Here is a 22,864-nt window from a genome sequence, read left to right on the forward strand (position 1 = left end):
TAGGTAAAATCTGTTTATAAATTCTGATTTACAGAGTTACTCCTTTACAGAGGGGAAACATTTGCATCAGTGCAAGACTGAGCTCATGCAAATTCCCAGAAACGGACGGATGTTATGATAAAGATCGTTCGTTTGTGAGTTAAAGTAACATTCGCACGTACGGTATATTGGCTCAACTGTGCGGGACACGCACAATAAAATCGTGTTTCCAGCAGTATGTATCTATACATGCCTCTAGAAAATGTACCAGTGATTTAAAAAAAACGATGTTGCAGCAATCGCTGAGCAAAATTCAGTTCAACTTTACTTACACAGGTGCATAGTATAATGAAAAGTGTTTCTCATTAGTCTCTCAGGTACAGTATATACAGAACTGCGGACAAGACAATAGACAGTAAATACAATCACAATGTAAACAACGAGTATGGTACCAGTATAGATAGATAATATTTTATTAATCCCGCAGTCCAGCCCAAGACAAGCAAAACAGACATCAGAATAGTTATAAAACAAAAGACAAACAAAATAAATAAAAATAAATAAATACATAGGTGTGTGCAAAATGTGCTGATCATAGTCGCTGTAAAAACAAAAAAAACCCAAAAAAAACAGTATGACAGTACAGAGCTAGGTCCTGCACTGTTTTTCATAACGATGCTTTAAAGTACAGGTTAAAGGTATAGTGTATGAATAAATAAACCTTTCTAATCAATATAATTTTAATTTTAATTTCAAATTATTTATATATTCAGTTTATGTTTTACAGTTTCACTCCAATAGGACATAATCCTGTGAGAATGCGTGCACAATATCAAAACCACGCTCCTGATTAACAAATAGCAAAACCGCGCTCTTGATTAATGTGCGTTCATATTTTGCCGTTAATGTAAAATGTGCAGCTGACTCTCAGGCGAGTTGCGTCCAGTCATAAAATAAGCAGTGACGTCGTGGGTTTGCACCGGGGTCGAGCGGCGGAGCTTCCCAGTAAATTTCCACAGAATGAAGCGCTAAAATTGCACGAAAAAGGCACCATAAATGTAATTGTTGTTAACTATATAATTTTCTTACTCGTTGGTTATTGTGGGGATTGCTTTAGTTTTTAAAGGACAGAAAAACCGGTAAAGGGCGGGGGTTGGGCGAGGAGGAGGAGGAGGAGGAGGCGCGGATGAAAGGTCAAAGGGGAAAGGTGAGAGTTTTGTTGTCTTTGTGTTTGAGAGGAGCTCCCGTCTCTCACTGTCTCTCTTCCCTTCTCCCCGGCTCCTTTGTAAACTCTCCCCCTGGGTTTTTACCCACCCGAACCTATCCCCTTCTACCCTTAAAACCCTACCCTCCCCCTGAACACCTTCCAAGGCACGAAACAGGTAAGAAAACTGTATTTTTTTTGTTGTTTAAAAAGAAAGCGCGCACACATTTCGCCACGGGCTAGGAGTTTCCAGGCTCGGCGAGGAGGTGTAGGCCGCGACAGCGCGCAGCACAATGCGGATGGCTTATGCGCTGCGTCTTTCGGGCGAAACGTGTTTATTGGCCGAAATCGACACTTATTCGGCCCTTTCCTCGGTTTTTGTTTTCGCACCCCACGGTAGTTTACCGTGCGAGTGCGTCGTTTGTTCTCGGTGTATGACGTTTTTTTTTTCCGTATGTAGTTTGGTTTGGGAATGGGGGTTGGGGGACGGCGGCTCTGACGGTGCAAATCGCCCGTCGGTGTTCGAGTTTTTTTTTTTTTGGTGGCGTTGTTGTTTTGAGCGTGGATATGCTGTTTTGGGTACTCGCAGGAATGATGGTGAATAATGAGGGCGATCTCGGCGCCCGCCGTCCTGCCTCGGTTGTGTCGCGGGGGAAACTCGATGCTCTGGCGAATTAGGAAAGGGTTTCCACGTTGCCTGCGTTTCTAACTGCGTGATCGCCGCCCGCAGTAGAGCACGTAGGAGGAGATCTGCTTTCCTTAGGGCCGCGGTCTCTCTGTCGTGCCTGCCTTGAGCGCGGATTTTGCATCTCGTCCCCCCCCCCCCTTTTATAAATGTAGTGTTATTTTATCTAAAATTCCAACATCCAAGACCTTTTGGTTTTCTCGCTGCGACCGTGTCAATAGTGGAACCGCCGCTGTGATTTAATGTCATTAACGCGACATGTTGTCTTGGGGTGAGGGGGGGGTCCTGTAGTCCTGTACAAGTACGCACGGAAGGTGTAAGTCTTGGGTAGGTGTATTCAGACTTCATTTGTTTTAAGTCTTCAAGACTTCGGCCGCCGTTAAGCGTTTGGCAGGTGTTGTAGGGTTACAACAAGGCGTGTCATTTCGGTCAAGCTCAGGCTACCGCGGTGCCGTTTGAGATTTTGAGATCGAGGTGGAAAACGTCTGCGAGATTTTTAACTCGCTGTTCAGGTTTTTTGAGTTGGAGACGAAGTTAATGGCAGGTGTATGCGCGTATGAACAGGAACATTTGTGAATTTGGACTTTTTGTCTTATTAAACATTCGCTAATCAGTATACGCACCTATGCAGCCAGAATAAAAAAAACAGCAACGCAAAATATACGACGCGTTTTGTCCGTTTTATGTCACATTCTGTTGGCAGTTTGTTTATAGTCGCTTCTCAAAGCTGGACAAGTCAATAAATCTCAATATATTTCTGTACTGTATAGTCATTTGTTACGTTTAAGTTTAAAACTACGTCCACATCGATATTGATATTTGCCGGATGAAGCAGAGGAAAAGGTTGAATGGAATTTATTTTATAGAAATCCAATCCCACGGGCTTGATTATGTACATTAAACATGGAAGAACACGTGGTTGGAGCCAAGGAATCCTGCCTGTAGCTTTTGAAGGATAAGCAATCGATCGCTTTAATTGTTGAGCCTAATTGCAGTCTGTCCCGAAATATGTTTCTCGTGTTGAAGAACGTGGTGATTCTGCATCCCTGGTGTGGCCTTTTGTCTCCCCCTCCCTTCAAGAGACCTGATCTTGTGTTTTTAAATGCATTGCACACTTTCCCCCACTCAGATTCCATTCTTGTGACCAAAGACGCCAGCTCCTGACCAGCCCGGTCCTTCCGCTAGTCACTGTACCCGTGATGGACTCCGGTGTGATCGAAGGAGGACTCAATGTCACCCTCACCATCAGATTGCTCATGCATGGCAAGGTAACCTGCAGTTTCTGACAGATCTCATTTAGTATATCATAGCCCACTGTGAAAAGTGAGGTTGGTGGTTTCACCTAAATCTTCATAAATTAATGCTGGCCTCTCGGCCTGTCATGCTGTGAACAACCATTATGCCTTCTGTGTTTGTAATCTGGCGTATTTGAATATTTTTCAAAGCAGGTGTTGTTCCTGTGTGCTTGATAGATTTACCCAGTGCACAAGAGGTTGAGAGAGAAAATATTTCTTTTGATGTTTCCCTTGGGTTAGAAAAAATAAGTGCGAATGAAACGTGAATAGGTTTAGCAAAAAACAATTGCTCGTCAGAGCAGCATTCATTTTGTCCAAAACTTTAAATGGGAAAGTTTCAAATGCAGAACATGTGGAGTGGAGCACTCTTCACTTTGAATTTTGTCGGCATTTTTGTGTTGCATTTGTTTCCATTTGAGAGCAACGCGTGTGGCTGTTGTCCAGTTAACCATTCTCCAAAATTGAAATTCAGTTAATGAAACAATTGATTACTGCGCTTAAAAATCATTATGGCTCATTCAAAAAGGAAGAACCCAAACTAGTAAAAAATATGGTGAGAATAGCTTTTGTGCGCTCTGATAATATTTTACCAGATATTAGTGCTAATCAAGGTAATTCATTTCTGTTGACCATCAGAAGAGCTGATGCAGTGTTTGTAATGTTTACATAATTAAGCATACATTCCCCAATCCAGGCTTTTAAATTACATTTTACATATTCTTTTCACGAACATTGTGGAGTTACTGAAGCTCCAGTATTTTGTTATAGAAATTTCTATAACACCATTGTTTTGTGTCTATGCTAGCAATTCCCAAATTTATGAAGTGGGCATTTTCAGTTTCAATTAGTTTTCATTAAATGAAGTACCACATGGCTGTTATTGTTGTTCGGGATGAACAGTGAAACCCAAAATGGAGGGCAAACAAGGGAATTGCTGGGAATGCATTTAAAACCAAGAACAGAAGGCACTTCTGGATTTAAAGGATGGTGGGGCTGTGGAACAAGATCTCCAGCCATGTTTAAGCAGATAACATGGTTTCTTGCATGAAACTGCAGGGTGAGATCCCTGGGCCAGTCAACTACCAAATGGATCTGTACTCGGTAAACATTTGCAATGTGCCCCTTACATTGTCAAATTCTTTTTACCTCGCTAACAAATATTTCGGAAGCACAGCAATGTGTGAGAACTTGTGAATTTTGAGTAACTAAATGAGCTGGCTGTTTCTGTTTTCCTGACAGGATATCAGGTTAGAGAGATGAGTTTTAACCTTCAGTCTTTCTCCGCGGTGCAAATTTTTTTTCATGGACCACTGTAGCAGCTTTAAGGCCCGGAGTCTGGTGACCGCAGAGCTACACTTGTACTCCTTTCTCTAGTTTGTGGATTCAGGAGCTTTAACTTGTAATGTTTCTTTTTTCTAGGAAGTCGGTAGCATCATAGGCAAGGTGAGTGTTGGTTCATTTTCTCACTTTATTTAAGGAGGTTGAGATACCAGGGAAGTACAAGCCTGCATACAAAGGCATTCTGATGTCAGCTCTGTATTTAACAGGAGTCATTTTAGATCTTCCTGCCTGGGGGAAAAAAACAATTCCCTGAATGGAAAGCACATGGTCGTTGTAGAGCAATGAGGAACCCACCCAGTCCTCCCCATTGCATTCAGCACTAATTATGTTGAGTTAAAGACAGAGGACTCCAGTGGAGTGAAGGGGAGAAGACCTGAGATCAGCTAGCTCTCAGGAGTATAGAATGGATGGGGACCTGAAAATGCTGGATGTATACTGGCTCAGAAGAAAGGATAGTGTGGGGAGGGAAGGGGGCACAATTTCTATTCTTCTTCAAGAAGATAGCGAGGGGGTGAGTCTGTTGATCTGCAGGATTTAGAATTGACTCTTACGAAGACCTTGATGTTGGAGATGTTTATTTTCCTTTTTGACATACCAACACTGAAACCTTTTTTTTGGTTCCCTTGCCTTTTTAGAAAGGAGAATCTGTAAAGAAGATGCGAGAAGAGGTAAGGTTCTAGTTCAAAGAAAAGGCTGATTCCAGATGAACTGTTAGTTGGTATTTGCAGTGCATCCACCTGTTTCTCAGTTTTTTGTGAATTGTGAGTGAAATGTTTTTCTGTTAGTCTTAATTGAAAAGGACGGTTTATTTTAAACTCCATTTGGCACACTTAGCTACAGTGGTGCGAAAAAGTGTTTGCCCCCTTCCTGATTTCTTATTTTTTTGCATGTTTGTCACACTGAAATGTTTCAGATCATCAAACAAATTGAAATATTAGACAAAGATAACACAAGTAAACACAAAATGCAGTTTTTAAATGAAGGTTTTTATTATTAAGGGAAAAAAAATCCAAACCTACATGACCCTGTGTGAAAAAGTGATTGCCCCCCCTGTTAAAACATAAATCAACTGTGGTTTATCACATCTTTGGAAAGCTGAGTTCAATTTCTCTAGCCACACCCAGGCCTGATTACTGCCACACCTGTTCTCAATCAAGAAATCACTTAAATAGGACCTGCCTGACAAAGTGAAGTAGACCAAAAGATCCTCAAAAGCTAGACATCATGCTGCGATCCAAAGAAATTCAGGAACAAATGACAAACAGAGTAATTGAGATTTATCAGTCTGGAAAAGGTTATAAAGCCATTTCTAAAGCTTTGGGACTCCAGCGAACCACAGTGAGAGCCATTATCCACAAATGGCAAAAACATGGAACAGTGGTGAACCTTCCCAGGAGTGGCCGGCTGACCAAAATTACCCCAAGAGTGCAGCGACGACTCATCCAAGAGGTCAGAAAAAACCCCACAACAACATCCAAAGAACTGCAGGCTTCACTTGCCTCAGTTAAGGTCAGTGTTCATGACTCCACCATAAGAAAGAGACTGGGCAAAAATGGCCTGCATGGCAGAGTTCCAAGATGAAAACCACTGCTGAGCAAAAAGAACATAAAGGCTCGTCTCAGTTTTGCCAGAAAACATCTTGATGATCCCCAAGACTTTTGGGAAAATACTCTGTGGACTGACGAGACAAAAGTTGAACTTTTTGGAAGGTGTGTGTCCCATTACATCTGGCGTAAAAATAACACAGCATTTCAGAAAAGGAACATCATACCAACAGTAAAATATGGTGGTGGTAGTGTGATGGTCTGGGGCTGTTTTGCTGCTTCAGGACCTGGAAGACTTGCTGTGGTAAATGGAACCATGAATTCTGCTGTCTACCAAAAAATCCTGAAGGAGAATGTCCGGCCATCTGTTCGTGACCTCAAGCTGAAGCGCACTTGGGTTATGCAGCAGGACAATGATCCAAAACACACCAGCAAGTCCACCTCTGAATGGCTTAAGAAAAACAAAATGAAGACTTTGGAGTGGCCTAGTCAAAGTCCTGACCTGAGTCCGATTGAGATGTTGTGGCATGACCTTAAAAAAGCGGTTAAGGCTCGAAAACCCTCCAATGTGGCTGAATTACAACAATTCTGCAAAGATGAGTGGGCCAAAATTCCTCCACAGCACTGTAAAAGACTCATTGCCAGTTATTGCAAATGCTGGATTGCAGTTGTTACTGCTAAGGGTGGCCCAACCAGTTATTAGGTTTAGGGGGCTATCACTTTTTCACACAGGGCCATGTAGGTTTGGATTTTTTTTTCCCTTAATAATAAAAACCTTCATTTAAAAACTGCATTTTGTGTTTAATTGTGTTATCTTTGTCTAATATTTCAATTTGTTTGATCTGAAACATTTTAGTGTGACAAACATGCAAAAAAAAAAAGAAATCAGGAAGGGGGCAAACACTTCTTCACACCACTGTATATGCTTGACTGCTTTGACAGTTATCCTTGGTGACTTTAATAAACAGTGTGAAACTAGTCTTGAGGTTGTTTTTTTTAGAAACTTAAATAATTAGAAAGTGGGCTTTTCTTGTCGGCAACACATTCCCTTTTTTGTCGCATTGACCGCTGAGGCAAAGACAAAGGTCATACAAATTGCCCATATGCATTTGTGCAGAAGTAGGTCTGAGGCAATAACTTCAAAGCTCTGTATCAAAAACTGTGACTTGAGCCATGTCTGGGAGACCCTTTTTTCTTTTAAATCTGTAGCAACGTCCAACAAACAACCTCTCAGTGTTGAGGCCAATACCTTCACCCAAATGCAAACAAGAAACGTTAATGAATGTTAGCTGATCCACGCGTTTCCTAGTTTTACAAAATGCTCATTTTTCCAGACTCTCACAAGCAGTCTTTGCAGGACGTGCTCTGCTTTTAAGGACAGCTTTGGTTTATAACAACATATACAGTTTCTTAAGTCTTTTCCTGTTTCTGCCTTTACAGAGTGGCGCTCGCATTAATATCTCTGAAGGGAACTGTCCTGAGAGAATCATCACTCTTGCTGGACCCACGACTGCCATTTTCAAAGCCTTTTCCATGATCATTGAGAAGCTGGAAGAGGTAGCGCTGTTTTCCAGGCTAATCATTTATCAGAAACTGGGACTGATCAGCGAAAAGCAATAGGGAGTCGGAGCAATGAATGGAAAATAATGAATTAATTGCCAGGCTGTTGCCACATAAGGGTATTTTTGTATTCTGCTTTTTAGCACAGTTTGCCAAAGCTCGTTGTGTAATAGACCAAAAAGAACCTTGCTCTGCTTTCGAAAGGTTCAGAAATTTAAAATCTAATCTAGTAATGTGGAAGGTTCTGTTTTTCACATCTTAGAATTAAAATCACTAAACTGGGATGAATTCATTTAACAGACAAAAAGGTCCTTGTAATTTAGGAGGCAACTTTTGTAGATTATATATAGAAAATTATGCTATGAATTAAGTAAGCAATGCACAAGACACCTGAAGCATTGAAATTAAATATATGGTACAAAGGCTTCAGCTGTTCAGTTGTACATTATATGTAGAAAATTATATTGCAAATTAAGTAAGCAATGCACAAGACTTCTGAAGCATTGAAGTTAAATGGATGGTACAGAGGCTTCAGCTGTTCAGTTGCTACCCTGATCTGAAATGGTTAGTCTTTTTTTAACAAACCTCTGTGTAGTTTGCTGCCCGCCTCTCCTCAAAGGGCAGCTGTCGTTTAGTTCAGGAGAGCAGGGCGGAGTCCTCCTGCTGACAGGATCTCGCACCTTCTGTGCCTGCAGGACATCAGTAGTGCGATGACCAACAGCACGGCCACCAGCAAGCCCCCAGTGACCCTGCGTATCGTGGTGCCTGCCAGCCAGTGCGGCTCTCTCATTGGCAAGGGCGGCTGTAAGATCAAAGAGATCCGCGAGGTGAGTTAACGCGTGCTGGGTGAGTGCTGTCACAGGACATGGGTGGAGGGGGGGGGTGATGCTTTCATTTTTGTGATTTAAATCTCCCCTTTTGTGTGTTCTCTTTCTCTAAGGTTTCCTGCAAGTGTACAGTTTTTTGAAAATATAAACCTTATTTGCTACTAGTGCAGGTTTTTGGTCAGCCCTAATTGTAGCTGGAGACAAGTGCAAGTAGCTGTACCCCTTTGGGTTGTGTGCTCTGTAAGGTACAGGAATGATAATCCGGAGAGGTTTTAATTACTGATCTGCATGGGTAATTGTAATTGATTGTGGCCCATGGAGGAACTGTGTGCCTTACAAAGATCATCTGTCAGGAGTGCCATGTCCTCCTGCAGTGAGCTAACCATGGGGGGTGGTTGTTATTGTTTCCCTGGCAGTCGACGGGCGCTCAGGTCCAGGTGGCAGGGGACATGCTGCCCAACTCCACGGAGCGTGCCATCACCATCGCCGGCACTCCCCAGTCCATCATCGAGTGCGTCAAGCAGATCTGCGTTGTCATGCTTGAGGTGAGTTCTTTCTAAGACAGCCAGGAAACACATCGATGCGCTTGGCCATACAAACCACCACATGGTCCCCTGTGAGCACAAGGCGGGGGGTTCCTCCTTTTTCCTGGGTGCAGAGCAGTCTGTGGGCCTGCAATCCATTTCTTGTCTTTTGCTAAAAAATTACTAGGTTCTACCTGTTAAGAAGGCTGTAGTAGGGCAGTATTGTCTCCTGTGAGCAGTCGTGAATGACACGGAAACACAAGGGGGTTCTGGTTTCCCCAATCGAGCAAGGCATAAATATCTGTTTGCTGTACTCCTCCGGAATTTAAGATTCTTGCTTATTTCTGGTAACTTGATCAGTTCTTACCTGGTGCTTTCTTTAGAATTGTTTGGAGCACCTGGATGTCATTAATCTGTTTGCTGGCGAGAGAGAGAGTACAGTAGAATTTAGCCAAGAATTTCATAGCTGCTGGGAATCCCCTTGGGTTTGAGTGACTTCTGCTCAGGAGGATCAGGGGATTACACCTAAAACGCCATCAGGAACGTCAACACATTCAGCTCTACTTGAAAAAACTCTTTGAATAGCTCTGGTATTTGAATTGAATCTTGTTAAATGTGGTGTGGATCCTATCTAGAATTGATCATCCATTAAACACGGTTTTTATTTTAGGTTAGGAAGGAAAAAGAGGGAACTACTTCCATGGTCAGCATGTCTTCACTGATGGCTGCTTTCTAAATGGTGGTTGTCCTGTTTTCTCCCCAGTCTCCTCCGAAGGGTGTGACCATCCCTTACAGGCCCAAGCCCTCTGGCTCTCCGGTCATCTTTGCTGGTGGACAGGTAACTTCCCCTGTTGGGTGTGTCTGGGGGGACGTGTATATCTTCTATCTGAATATCTTCGCACAGCAACATCGATACCAGAGCTGTCGACAGGTATTCTGGGTTGACCATATCTGCCTTGTAGCATTTGGGAATCTGTATCTCTTTAATGTTGCCTTGGCTAGAAATTGACCTGCATGACATGTCCTCCTTAGTGGTTCAAAAAATTGTGAATGTTTTGAGTCTGTTGAAGATATGAACTATACATTTTTTAAATGCATATTCATAATGCTGCTTCTGAACTACATGTGTTTATGGTGAGACTGGCTTTTTTTATCAACTTCTTTGTAGTCTGAGTACAGAGTTGCATGATGGGTAAAAATCCTATAGCTCTTAGATTGATCCCTGTTTGTACTTAGAGGATTATGTAGATTGGCACCAAACTTCTAAAAATAAAGCCCCTTTTGAGGCTGTGGGTTTTGATTTAATGGGCACAACAATTTAGAACTACAGAATAATTTGCGCTTCATATTCGTATTGCCAAAACCAGAATCCCCACAAACATGTGAAGAATGATTTCCCATGTGCTGTGGTGACAGTACTTAAGGAAAGACAAACCTTGCTTTGTTACTTTCATTGTAGTTAGAAAATACACACAAAGTAACCAAAATTTACTGTTCTTCATTGGTAATCTAGAGGATTTAGTTCAGATGCATCTGTGATCAGGAATTACTTTTACTTTCATTTTCTCAAAACAGTCTTTTGACTGTTTGTTTTTGGTATTCTGAGAAGCGTATTATTTGCATCTATCAGTAGAGAATATATCACTATCAAATGATCACTGTGTGGTAGGACAATTTATCCAGTCTATATAACGTGTTAGTGGAGAGTATTGGCATTGCTGACTGTTATATGTAATAGTAGTTCGAGGGATATTATGAGTGGTAATAGCTGTCATATTTGAAATGGCCTGCAGTGGATGCAGTTGGGCTGAGTCCTTTTTTCTAAGTTTGATAGGTGTTTTTCATTGGAGAGCAATCCTTTTCTTGCATTGCACCTTGGAAAGGTGTGAATGAACTGTGCATTACTGGTTACACTGAGGCTGCAGATGTTCATATAGTACTTCAGGTACAAGAGTGAGCTAAAGAAATGCAGGGTCTTTGCAGTGGACTTCTTTGATTTTTATTTTGCTCCCCTTCCTTCCTTCCTTTATCCACCCACCCCCCTGTCTTGACACCCTGTTCCATGTGCTTTGCATCACTTTACAAGACAGATCCTTTCCCAGCAACAGCAGCTTGCTCTCAGATCTGTTACGGAATTAGGAGACCCTGCCCTTCTATATCTCCCCACCTTTTGTTTTGTAATATTTGCTAAACATTCCTCTTCCAAATGGTGTTTTGGTCATTTACATAGGACATTTACAGCCCCTCTCAGTGTGATCTAAATTCTTTTGGAAGCCATGCTATCAAACCAGTGCTCTCCCGAGCCTTTTGAATAGCACTAATACTGGAATTATTGATGTAGGTCTTGATTTTGTTTTCTTTGGGCAATAGTTAGACATACTGCACAAAGACAAAGGCTTTCTAGCCTTTTCAGGATGTTGGCAGATGCAAAGCTATCTTGAATCCAATATAGATTCAACATCCTGCACTTCCTGTATTTCCACAGCCCCTTGGAAACCAATAAATGGGAGTGATTATCATCCTTCCAGTGATGCATGAAATTTTTTGGACTTGCATACATTTTTCCCCCCGCCCCCCGTTTACTCTCAAACATACTGGGATCTTAAATTGGGAAGGGATTTTGCTCAGTTGTTAGAAAAGCAGTGTTTTGCCTGCCTGAGAGGTCACAGACTCCAGGCCCCATTGGCGGGGTTTTGGTTCAGTGACGATGGGGACAGCGAGGTCGCATGTTGAGCCACTCTCCTGAACGCTGTCTTTTCTTTACAGGCTTATACCGTTCAAGGACAGTACGCCATTCCACACCCAGATGTAAGTGTTAGTCTCCTTTTCCTTTTCTTAAAGGACTTGAGTGATTCGATCAATAGCCGTATAGGGGTGGAAGATTATTTCTGATTTTGTTTTTCCGATTTTAATCAAAACCGGAAGTTGCCCATGTATTTGGTCCTGTGCCTAAGGCTCTCATGGGTAGTCCTTCCCTTTCAAATCAACAGCCTAGCAAAGCAAACTGTGTAGAGCATCAGTGATGCTATGAAGCAACTTTCCCATCCCTTCCTTGATTTTTTTTGCTTACTTGCATCTAGACCTTCTTTCCCAGTCTTTCCTGATCCCTTGCTTCTTTAGCATTTTTGTTTCTTTCTGCTGCATTTTTTTCTCTGTTTGGAAGTGGAATAGGTGGATGTTACTTAGTAATTGTCTTGGTAGAAGTTGTATGACCGTATGTGTTTAGCCTTAGTTTGCAGTCTGCTCAGAGCTTGTTTTAGATTTTAAACTTGAGTTTTCACCTAAATTGGACGTGAAAAGTGAAAACTAAGAGGTGAAAAGGCCATTTAGCCCGTCTGTCTCATTTGGTTCTTAGCTAAGTGATCTGAAGATCTTATCCTGGTTTCTTTCAAGCGGTGCTTGGAGGTTGAGTTAAATTGTTCAAGTAGGATCTTGCGTACTCCTACAACTCTTTGAGTAAAGATGTGCCTTCTGGTGTCAGTTCTAAATGCACTTCCCTTTAGTTTACACCTGAGTTCTCAGGTTTGTTTTGGTTCCGAATAAGTCCACTGGGTTAATTTTGAATGCTTAAATCAGGTCCATGTGCAGTCCTCTGTTCAAGACTAAAGGTTTGTTTTAAATTGTCCGAACATTTTCAGGCTTGGTAATGCATCTAGTACTTCTCTGGAGTGATTCCAGCGTGGTGACAAATGTACATTATTTTCTAAAAAAACGCAGGCAGTTTGTGATTTTGAAGACATGATTTTGATGATTCCATCTTTGATCTTGTTGGTGAAAGGAGGATCTTTCTGGATTTTTTAGAGCATTCTTTAGGTGGAACAATGTATGTAAACTTGCTTACATAGGATAAAACTTCATAAGGATTGAAGGAGCTCCCTTGCTTACAGGTTCTGTGAAAACTGCTCCGTAGTGAAGCCGACTGTGTGACACTTGGTCACTTGAGCCCAGTGCTTTTATACCGTGTGGTTTTGTGGGATAATGTAGTTTTGGAATAAGATTACATTAGGTTTGCACTTCCATCTTAGGAAGCTTGGGATAATTTTGCTAGTAGGTGCTTAATAGGTCTGAGGTCTTGTCCTTTTTTTTCTTCCATTTTCACCTTTTGGTATATCTTTGCAGGACATCTGGTGTGGTTAAATCCTTTCTTAAACTATTTTAGTCAGCTCTGTTTTATTTTCTTGTGTTTTGAAAAACACTGGATGTATTTTTCAGCCTTGAATTTCGACAAGTCGAAATGTGCAATGTCAGCGGTGGTGCTGCTGTCCAATCTCACGTCAAGACGGGATCTGTACCAAACATTGCAAACTGCGGAGTTTTAGCTGAGCTCTCTGAAATACTTATGATCAGATGACACTTTTTCACATAATATAACGTGGAACCTGAAGGGAAGTTGGGAATTCTTAAGAGTTGTTTCTCATGGTTCTTGGGAGAGAACTGTGTCCTACCTCTGTGAAACATTGGGATATCTGTTACTAAAGCACAGCTCAAATTCTGCAGTGTGATGTGAGAAGACCCTCAGGACTCCAGAGGACTTTTTTTGTTTCGTTTGTTCAACCATTGCACTTTGTAAACCACACTTTGGCCCTTGAGCCAGTGCGTCGTGCGCCACCTTTTTTTGCAGTTTGCCTATAGAGCGGACTTGTCTTTTCAGTCCAGGTGTGTGCAGCTAGGTGGTGAGTTTGTAGCGCTGAAGCACTGGGGTAAAAGATGGTGCGCGCCTCCTCTACATTAACGCTTATGTTCTGCTTTTCTGCCCGCAGCTCACTAAACTGCACCAGCTGGCCATGCAGCAGAGCCCCTTCCCCTTGGCTCCCAGTAACACTGGCTTCACTGGTAGGTAGCTGGGCTTGGAGTTTTCAGTATCTGTCTTGATTACTGCAGTGGCTGGATGAGGACAGACTGAAGGACAAGCCACTTCCAAAAGCTGCTTAATGCTGTCGAGTCCTGTCTTACTTCTAAGTATGCTTAATCATCCTGGGCAGCAGTTGTTGGTTCATATTCCTTTGTGTAAAACTCTGAAAGTCTCACCGTACTTTATAAAAAGTTGACTTTTTTTCTTGTTAGACAGTGATATGTCGCAATTGTGCATTGTCTCAAAAGTATAACATTGTTCCTTTTATAATGCACCAAATTTTAAATGTTCAGGAAATGGTTGGCTTATCTGAATTTTTTTATTATCTTCAGATTGTTTGTGGTCTAGATTAGAACATCTGAACATTCTGTACTTTTTTTAATAATGCTTTGTCCTGACAGTCCTGTTGTTTGTCTCTGATTAGTGTGACAAAGCCCATATACCCAGGGGAGAAGTAGTGCTGTACAGCAGATAGTATTCAGAGACCTTGGGCAGATGGGGGAAGGGCTCCTAAATCATTGCTACAGTAAAGCATGCTGCATATGGGTCTTTTGTGCCATATTCCCACCAGGGAGTTAAGGGGGATGGGAGGGGGGAGTATTTGGTTTAGAGGAGTTGATGAAATTCCTGGCATCGGGCAGTTCATGAGATAGGACTTATCTGGGAAGGCCCTCACAGCCTGATTTTGAGTGCATCTCCTCATGGTTTCCCAGGCCTCCTTCTGGATTTGGGTTTAGAGAGGAATGATATTTGGTAGATCAGACTGCACATCATGCGTCATGAGATGCATTGACAAAGATTGGAATACTGTGGGACAAGCCCTGCACAGACTTAAAGATGTCTAATACGTACAGGGAGTGCTAGGAAGAAAGCACAACATTCAGAGAGGACGGCACTTGCAAATAAAGAGGGGATAGATCTGGTTTTCAATTTACAGTTTTAAATCATAGAAGGGTAGTAAATTCAAGGGTTAAATAGGTTGTCACAAACTTCACAGTTATGCCTGAGGTTTTGCTGTGTACATTAGGAGTGGGTACTGTTTGCTGATTTACATTAGCAGTTTCCCGCTATCTGGATTTAGGTTGTTCCTTAATTGAATGACTGATTTCTGTACGTTTCACTTTTTAGCAGGGATGGATGCCTCAGCCCAGACCAGTTCTCATGAGCTCACCATTCCGAATGATGTAAGTATTCTGTTCCCCTTCCTCTTTGCCCATTCTCTGTTGCGCCGAGTCTGCAGACCCCAGAGCAGGCTGGGATCCCTGGTCTTGCAAACACTGATCACTGAGTTAAGGTTGTATTTGTACTGTTGGACTGAGAACTGCCAGTCAACTCCAGATCAATTACCATCCATTTAAATTTGTTAGTCTCTTCAAGATCTTAACAGCTGCAGTGGCTACCTTCAGAGGCCGAGTAAAATTTGAAAAGGTATGATCAAGCTGAATGGATGGTTATTGGCTGCTCTGTATAGGTGCAAATATGATCTTGGATCTTTTATCAGGGTTTGCAGAATGCATTGGAAACGTGGATTGTGTATTCCTGATCTTCTAGAATAGGTTGTTTTTGAGGATTGATTTCCTAATTGCCCTCACTTGATGGTGGTAATTGGCAGTAAGCAAAGCTAAAGGTTATATTAAAGGCCTGTCTGATTTGTTGACATTCAGATAATGCTCTGTCCTCTCTGGGTTTTTTGCATTTTTCTATGGCAGTGCACAGTGCCTTCCAGATTTCATGAAGATCCACGGTCTTCCCAAGGTTAAGGTTTTCAGCTGCTGAGACAGAGCAAGCAACTCAGTTGCAAGTGAAGTTGTTTTGTTCCTGCTGTATTTCTTCATGTAACCTTTCTACACCACTACCACCTTTCCAGCTAATTGGATGCATCATTGGCCGCCAAGGCGCCAAAATCAATGAGATTCGCCAGATGTCCGGCGCACAGATCAAAATCGCCAACCCGGTAGAGGGTAGCACAGATCGGCAAGTTACCATCACCGGCTCACCGGCCAGCATCAGCCTGGCAGAGTACCTCATCAATGCCAGGTAAGAGCTCGGAGTAAGCGATGGATGGGACTCTTTATTGGGGGCAGCTGGGCACAGGCAGTAACCTACCTGTAGGGGCACAGGTGCACTCACATGAAGCCAGGGGTTCCTTTTAAAATGGTTTACCAGACACCCTATTTGGTGTTGATCTTATGGACCGTTTTAACATCTCCTTTGTGTGATTTTATGTTGATTTACCTTTTTTCTGCCGAATGGGAGCAGGAGAGCAGGAGGGTCATCTCTTAAGACACTTCAGACCATTTAAGCAGACATTTATCACTGAACAACAATCCTCAAGTATAAAACAATGGGGAATATTTTTCTCTTATTTTAAGACTTTGTATTCATGTGGGCCCATCTGACAGGGCCTTATGTTTTTACTCGGATGCTAAAAAAACTGAGAGCCTCTGTTGTGGCAGCTTGTTAATGGCGTAGTGTCGTGGCTAAGGAAGACGAGAGCTGAAAACAGAAAGTCAAGGTGTTTTTATAAACAAATAGGTACTGATCTCTGTAGGAGTAATGGGGACAATTTCAAAAGAGAAAATTACCGAATAGGTCATCTTTTTAATCTGTTCTGTACAAACATGTTATGGTCTCTCTTGATCACCCTGTCCTGCATGTTAGAAAATAGTTTCCTAAAGCCTTTTTCCTGCTGCTTATCAGACTTCAGATACAGACTTGAAAGGTCTATGTATCTGAAATCCGTCATGACTAGATTCTATTCAAATTTAAGGAGATCACTCCGTAAGGCAGATACCTTTAGTTTTTGTAATGTATTGAAATGTTATACTTCCTTACATTTTACATAGTGCTTTTCATCTTAAAGGATCCAAAAGTGCTTTGCACATAGAAAGGGGCCCATTTTATCCATCTCTGAAGTACAGTCCTCACTGGGGTGATGCGCAGTAGCCCCACTACACAGCACATTGGGCACGGAAGGGATTGCTTAATCAGTTGAATTACAGAATAAATTCCACATTTCAGATCGTACCATTGGACCATTGTAGATAGGATCTTGATGGCACCCCCAGCCTCACCTCCTAGCACCTACATAACCTGCTGTAGCAACCTAGATTTTCTCTGTCTCTTAGTGTTGCCCGAAGCTCGTTTAAGTTTTGAGATCTGAGCACAGTTTTCAATGATTGCTAACATTCTTTGATTCTGAGGACTTTTAAGTTCACTGAATAAGCCTCTGGGATCCTGTTCTATAATTTATGATCAGTTGAATTAGTTTACACAACTTGACAGTCTGAAAATGTGTGCAACACCAACTTACTTTTCATCTCCATTCATTTAGCATAATTTTCTCATTTTGCTTAATAAAAAACACATTATCCAAGATGGATAATGAACCTTTTTTTTTTTTACAATCCTATCAAGGGAAAACCTAAAAAATCTGGGGGGAAAAAAGCCCACGTAGAAATATAAATTTTTAAGAATTCATTTCCCTTAGCACTTTGAAAAGCTGAAAATGCAGTTAATCCCCCTGAGGTACTCCTTACTCTCACTCGTTAATGTAAAAGCTTTTCCAAGCATTGAAATTCCAATGCAGCATACTGGTCATAATCCAGTATTGTTGCTATGTTATAAGCCTTCTGTGGACAGGCGGCCCACTGCCTCTTGGCGATACGATATTAGTTGAAGAAGGCTATAACCTTGTATAACGCATCTTAACCATTTAATATACGTGTACACTGTGTCCTACCCCTAACTCTGACTTCACTGGCAGATTTGGCGTTTATTTGTGTAGTGTCGGCTAATGCCATGCTGTAGAAACTGAAACCTCTGCAAACCGTTAAAGAAGAAACCAGATTATGAGTACAATAATTTTTTTCCTCGTCACATGCACTTTGTATTTGGCAAGGTGTCGTTTTCCAGTCGTCATTGAAACGATACCCATGAATGAAATGGCTGTTGGCATCAGACGAATTCAATTAACTAGAGTCACCTCTGAGTAAATCTGGCTTTTCTTTATTCTCCTTAACTACTCTGCCAGTAAAGTCTCTGGTCTTGTGAAATGTGGTCTGTGAATGTTGCCCTGTTTTGTGTGTGCGTCCATTGTAAAGCTAGGTCCCCACCCCTTGCCACCCTCTCCCAACACCTCGCCTTACCCAGTAACCCAGCCCGACTGTGTGTCCCTCTTTTTCCTTTTCTCTCTTTCTCTGTTACAGCGTAGAGTCCGCTAAACCTTCCTCCTCGAATCCCGAGCAGCACCTCAGCATGAGCCTCTGTCAGCCTTGCCCCCCCTCTACTACTACCACTACTACTACCACCACCGCTACCTCCTCCTCCTCTTCTTCCTCCTCTTCCTCTGTGGTGTCCTCCCCAGCCTCCATCACCCTCTCCTCCCTGCTGGCTCCGGGCCCCCTTTCCTCTGCCTCCTCTTCCGACTCCCCGCTCCCCAGCTCCCCCGTGTGTGTCTCCAGTCTGCTTGGCATGAAACCCGTCCCACTGCTGGCCCTCAATGTCGTTAGTGCGCCCGCCAAGAGCCCGGTGGCGTCCGCCGCCGCTGCCATGCCACCCGAAAGCACGGGCGCGGCAGCGGTCCCCTGCACCGCTAACAAACTGAGTTCCTCCGATCTGGCCTCCAAGTCCAAGAAAAGAAGGCTGTCTCCTTACTAGTGGCTTGTTTTTTTTTTAAATCGCTTTGTGTCCCGGGTTGTAATGTTTTTTTATTTGTAATGTATTGGACTAAGCCTGCTGCAAGCCCTTTTCTTCTGGCATCCCATAGAAACCCCCCCCCCCAGCCGCCACTGTAATTTTTCACCTCTCCTTTGTTCTCTTGCTGGTGTTCTGGAGAGGATTTTAGTGTTGCCTTATGAAGTCTGATCCCATATTATTTTGTGCGCACTCCCCAGTTTTCCCCTTATTGGCCGTGCACTTTCACTGCTAACAACGGTTGCATCGGATTGAGGACGCTTTCCGTTTTCTGACTTCATTTTTGAACTGCTGCCAGTTTTGTTTTTCTCTCCGCAAAGTGGCGGCTAACACTTGCAAGCATCAGCAACTGTGCTTGGGAATGGCCTGGCTCTTCAATGTGATCTTTTCAGTTGGGGTCCAACATGCTTTGTTGCTTTAAGTGGAAGTAGTGACTAGATTTAGCCTGAATCTTGACACCGTCACGGATAAAGGTGGCTATTAAGCCAGAGGGTGTTTTAGAGTAGTGAGAAATATTAGAATGATATTAGGATGATGCCTTGTCTGGAAAGTTAAGACTATGGAGGGAGGGGGAGTTCCAGGTATTATAAAGAATCTTATTCTAGCTGCTGCAGTTTAAACATGAAGCTCTAATGCATTGCTCAGTTTGTTCCTTTAACATTCTGCCTGTATATTGAGGATATATTTAACTTCAAGCAAAGAACTTCTGCAGTCTCTTTTGCTGGCTTCAAAGCTTGCAGAGTCCACTGGCCTGATACAGCATGGCTATCAAGTATGTTCCCAAAGCCCATGGCCTTATTGGAATGGTCTTAATAGTGGTGGAAATGGGGTAGAGCAATATTTGGAATTCAAAATCTGGAAAATGTTGGACTGTGTTTACAAAGGTTTCTGTGAAAAGAGCACCATTGACCACAATGAAGCAAACGTGTTTAAAAGCCATAAACAGTGGAATATTCCTCATGGAAGTAATAACCTTATATAATTAAATTGGGTTTTGCCAAGTGAGGCTTCCTTTCACATCTTTCACGTTTTATTTTGTATTTGGATCATGCATTACCACAAGTTAGGATTGGGATAAAGTTTTGCTGTTGTTCATGGAAGCATTATCGCAAAATTGTGCTCGTCAGAGGTGCTGTTTGGCTCATTTTTTTTAATTGTGCACGAGTGGGTGTGGAGTGGGGCCAGTCAGTGACTCCCTATGATACTTGTCATTTTAATCCCCTGGGTAGTGCTGGGCGTCACTGCACCCATTCCTCTGTGTTGGCTCTACACTATTACATGATGGAAAGCCTTGATCTGTTTGCCATATCTTCTCTGTAACTAATAAAATACATCAATTCCAGGGAGTTTTGATGTCTGCTTAAATGCGTTTGTGGTCCTGCAAAAGCAGGTTGAGTTTTTTTCATTCAATTGTGTGGAATGGACCTTTTCCTGCACTGCCATCTGTTCACTTTACTGATTACTGAATTGTATAATCTGCCTGTGCCTGCTGTCTGCTCAGAGGGTCGGGTGGGTGGTGGGTTATTTTATGGTGTGGTCATTTTCTGTAGTTTTCTTTTACATTGAAGTCTTCTTGGAAGTTCACATAACTGTCCATCAGTGATGGTTGTGCAGATCTTGGGCACAAATGGAAATCTACTTTGGTTAAAAGCTACTTGGAGAGAGTTGAGACCCCTGTGTGCTTCAGTACACCTGAAAGTGTTGTCCAACCATCTGTCTAAAGAGGCCCAGCTCTGCAGCTGTCGCACAAATCAGACCAGAAGCACAGATACATTGGGGAGATAAACTTGAGTGTTTTGTAAGAAAAAGTGATGACTGCTGTAGAGTCCTTACTCATTTATTTACATTTTAGCTAGGAAATCTTACCAGCTGGATTTATATTTACAAAAGATTGTGGTATTATGAGATGCAACAGCTGAATTCTGTTTCGGAAAAAGAACTTTAAAAGACTACGCTCAAGCTTTTATTTTGAAGTAAATGAAATCCCAAATTATGTGCATGTGAGCTGTGAATCAATGCTGATTATTTGCAGTTGAAGAGCCATCATAAAATTATTTCCTGGAAACCTATGGAGTACCATTTATATTACATATATTCTACTCTGCTGTGCTTTGAACTAAAGGTTTTCAGGTCATTGGGTGGCTTTTAAACCTTCCAGAAACGTCACAGACTGCTACTTAATTGTTTCACAGAATCTTACAGCTGTAGAACTCTGTACAAATTGCCATGGATATCTTGACTAGTGCAACAGATGATTCAGATGGATCTTGACCTAAATATCACTACTTTCTAAGTTGGTATATATGAACAAGTCTGTGTTCATCAGTTATGGTGTCACCTTAGATATTTATAGCTTAACCCTTTTGGTGTTTTTTCCCAGAAAAATTACTTAATGTAACCTTTAATTATAACTGGGCACTACCTAATATTAATTGAGGAAAGGTGGTTGGAGCTCAAGGCCATCGGGAGATGTAACGTGTATATATATATTATATTAAATAATGCGAAAAATGGCGGCAGGACAGGTCTAGATGGGTAGCATTAAGTGTGTTTCACTGTTTGAGATCATGATACCTTGTTTAAAACTATTAAATGGAAATCGCATTTTCTCTCTTTCTTTCCAATGTCTTGTTCCAGGCTGTCTTCGGAAGCGACCGGACTGGCAACCAACTGACATGTAAAAAGTCCCAGCACTAAATCCTACTTTTTACCCATTAAAATCCATTAAAGTAGTTAAAGCCACAATCCACTTTTTCATACTTATTTTATTTTTGTTAAACTAATACCCACAAATAAATCCATCTTTTTTTTTTTCCTTAAGGATTTCAGTTTTTAATTCCCTTTACATCTGATCGGTGGTTTTAATGTTCCTTTTTGTTTTTGAAAAGAAGACCATTTACCTTTCTCTCCTTTTCATATTTTGAGTTTCTGTTATACCATCAGAAAGTGTAGAAGTGAAAAATCTGAATAGGCTTAAGTTTAGTTCTGTAATGTCAGATTTTTCTAAAAAAACGACAAAAAAAAAGAAAAATTAAAAAAAAACAAAAAACAAAATAAAAAAGAATAGATGGACTGATTATCTCTGTGTTCTTTTGTTTAATTATGAATCCCACCTCTGGGGAGAAAGTGCAAAACCCCATGCATCCACTGAGGTCAGTCCTATCCCTGTTATAGTAATTTGATCTAAATAAATTCTGGATTCTTACCATTGGTGTGTAAGGGATGTATCTTGTAAATCCCTCCCAAAGGCACTGCAACACTGCCCGTGTTCACTGTCGGGGATGTACAGCTACAGTCTTGGAGGACTGCTCAGTCCACAGGTTTTCATCTCTGTTCAGCTCTGATGTGGAGAGTGCAGCTCTCCCTGCCCCTGCTGGGATTAGATTCTGTACCTCACTCAGTGCCCTGAACCCTGTTGCACCAACTACATTATGGCTTAACTGGAGCAGTTTAACACCTTTCCCCAGTTCTTTGAGATTAAGGCCCTGGAGATAGCGGATCCCTGCAATCCTGCTGGATTGGTGTCCTCTACCGCTGGAGGTGAGCACACCTCCTATGAGTAATGATTACTCCAGTATTGGAACATGTATGCCTGTTCATTACAGTAGTACTCTGTGGTGTAGCCTGCTCCTTAATTGTGATTGATTCAGGGGTTTCGAGGTCTTGTCCTTGGGGTCTGGAGTCCAGCAGGCTTTCTGCAGCTCATTAGTCAGCTGCTTAAGGCAGTGGAGAATGCGGCACACATCTTCTGAGAGCTGATAATTGAAGGAAATTCCGATAAACTGCTGTGTTCTAACTTTGAGGACCGGAGCTGGAAATTGCGGTCACACTATACTGAAAATTTGCTACTTTATGTTCTGGATATTTACGTACCCATGCAGAATTCCCAGTGCCTATTGTAGGAGTGTTTGACACATCTATCTGTGTAACATTTAATCGGCACTGGTTTATTAATTTGATGACAGTGCACCAGTTGGGTTTATTCTTTAGCCTTGTACTGTATGTGTTGCTTTTATCTGAAGCAGTGGTGGTTGGTAATTAGCTGAGCACTGCTAGGACATGATTTTGAGATGAGGAATGGTTGTGCTATTGGGACATTCTACAACTTGCCAGGTGGCTGCAGCACCCTCTCCAGTTTCTGCTGCATCTCCTGGAAGGAGGCTTTACAATACAAAATATGAGTTGTTCCAGCAGGTGGGAATGTCTTTGTCTCCATGCTACAGTGGATAGAGGGGTTGTTACTAGGCAGCCTTGTATAATATAGCACTTAAAATTTGGATATAATATAAATATTATGTTAAAAAAGGCAATTAAGGCTTCAATTAATCTAGTTTAGGAGCTCGGTGGAATAATAACCA

At 42.0% G+C, this 22,864-nt stretch overlaps 1 protein-coding gene across 4 annotated transcripts; it reads left to right on the forward strand.

Moving 5' to 3' along the window:
- Positions 1-1,159: 1,159 nt before the first annotated feature.
- On the forward strand, positions 1,160-21,583 carry pcbp2 (poly(rC) binding protein 2). Of its 4 annotated transcripts, none has more exons than XM_088914907.1 (13): positions 1,160-1,361; positions 2,998-3,136; positions 4,583-4,606; positions 5,140-5,172; positions 7,489-7,605; positions 8,304-8,435; positions 8,852-8,980; positions 9,723-9,797; positions 11,726-11,767; positions 13,720-13,792; positions 14,940-14,995; positions 15,679-15,848; positions 21,144-21,583. In XM_088914907.1, the coding sequence occupies exons 2-13, from the start codon at positions 3,068-3,070 to the stop codon at positions 21,178-21,180; spliced, it is 957 nt and encodes a 318-aa protein (XP_088771033.1). In that variant the 5' UTR covers positions 1,160-1,361; positions 2,998-3,067; the 3' UTR covers positions 21,181-21,583. The 4 variants fall into 4 exon arrangements, with proteins under 4 accessions (XP_088771033.1, XP_088771050.1, XP_088771041.1 ...); XM_088914915.1 differs by having other exon boundaries at positions 1,185-1,361; positions 14,943-14,995; XM_088914924.1 differs by lacking the exon at positions 11,726-11,767 and having other exon boundaries at positions 1,180-1,361.
- Positions 21,584-22,864: the final 1,281 nt, after the last annotated feature.

The sequence above is a fragment of the Atractosteus spatula genome, chromosome 1, assembly GCF_055471065.1.
Source record: "Atractosteus spatula isolate fAtrSpa1 chromosome 1, fAtrSpa1.hap1, whole genome shotgun sequence".
NCBI classification, from domain to species: domain Eukaryota; kingdom Metazoa; phylum Chordata; class Actinopteri; order Semionotiformes; family Lepisosteidae; genus Atractosteus; species Atractosteus spatula.

Bases quoted from the DNA above. Each gene is read 5' to 3' on its own strand.
- pcbp2 (XM_088914907.1), top strand. From the start codon at position 3,068: ATGGACTCCGGTGTGATCGAAGGAGGACTCAATGTCACCCTCACCATC. The intron at 3,137-4,582 runs GTAACCTGCAGT...TCTTTTTTCTAG, and splicing joins GATTGCTCATGCATGGCAAG to GAAGTCGGTAGCATCATAGG. The intron at 8,436-8,851 runs GTGAGTTAACGC...TTTCCCTGGCAG, and splicing joins AGATCAAAGAGATCCGCGAG to TCGACGGGCGCTCAGGTCCA.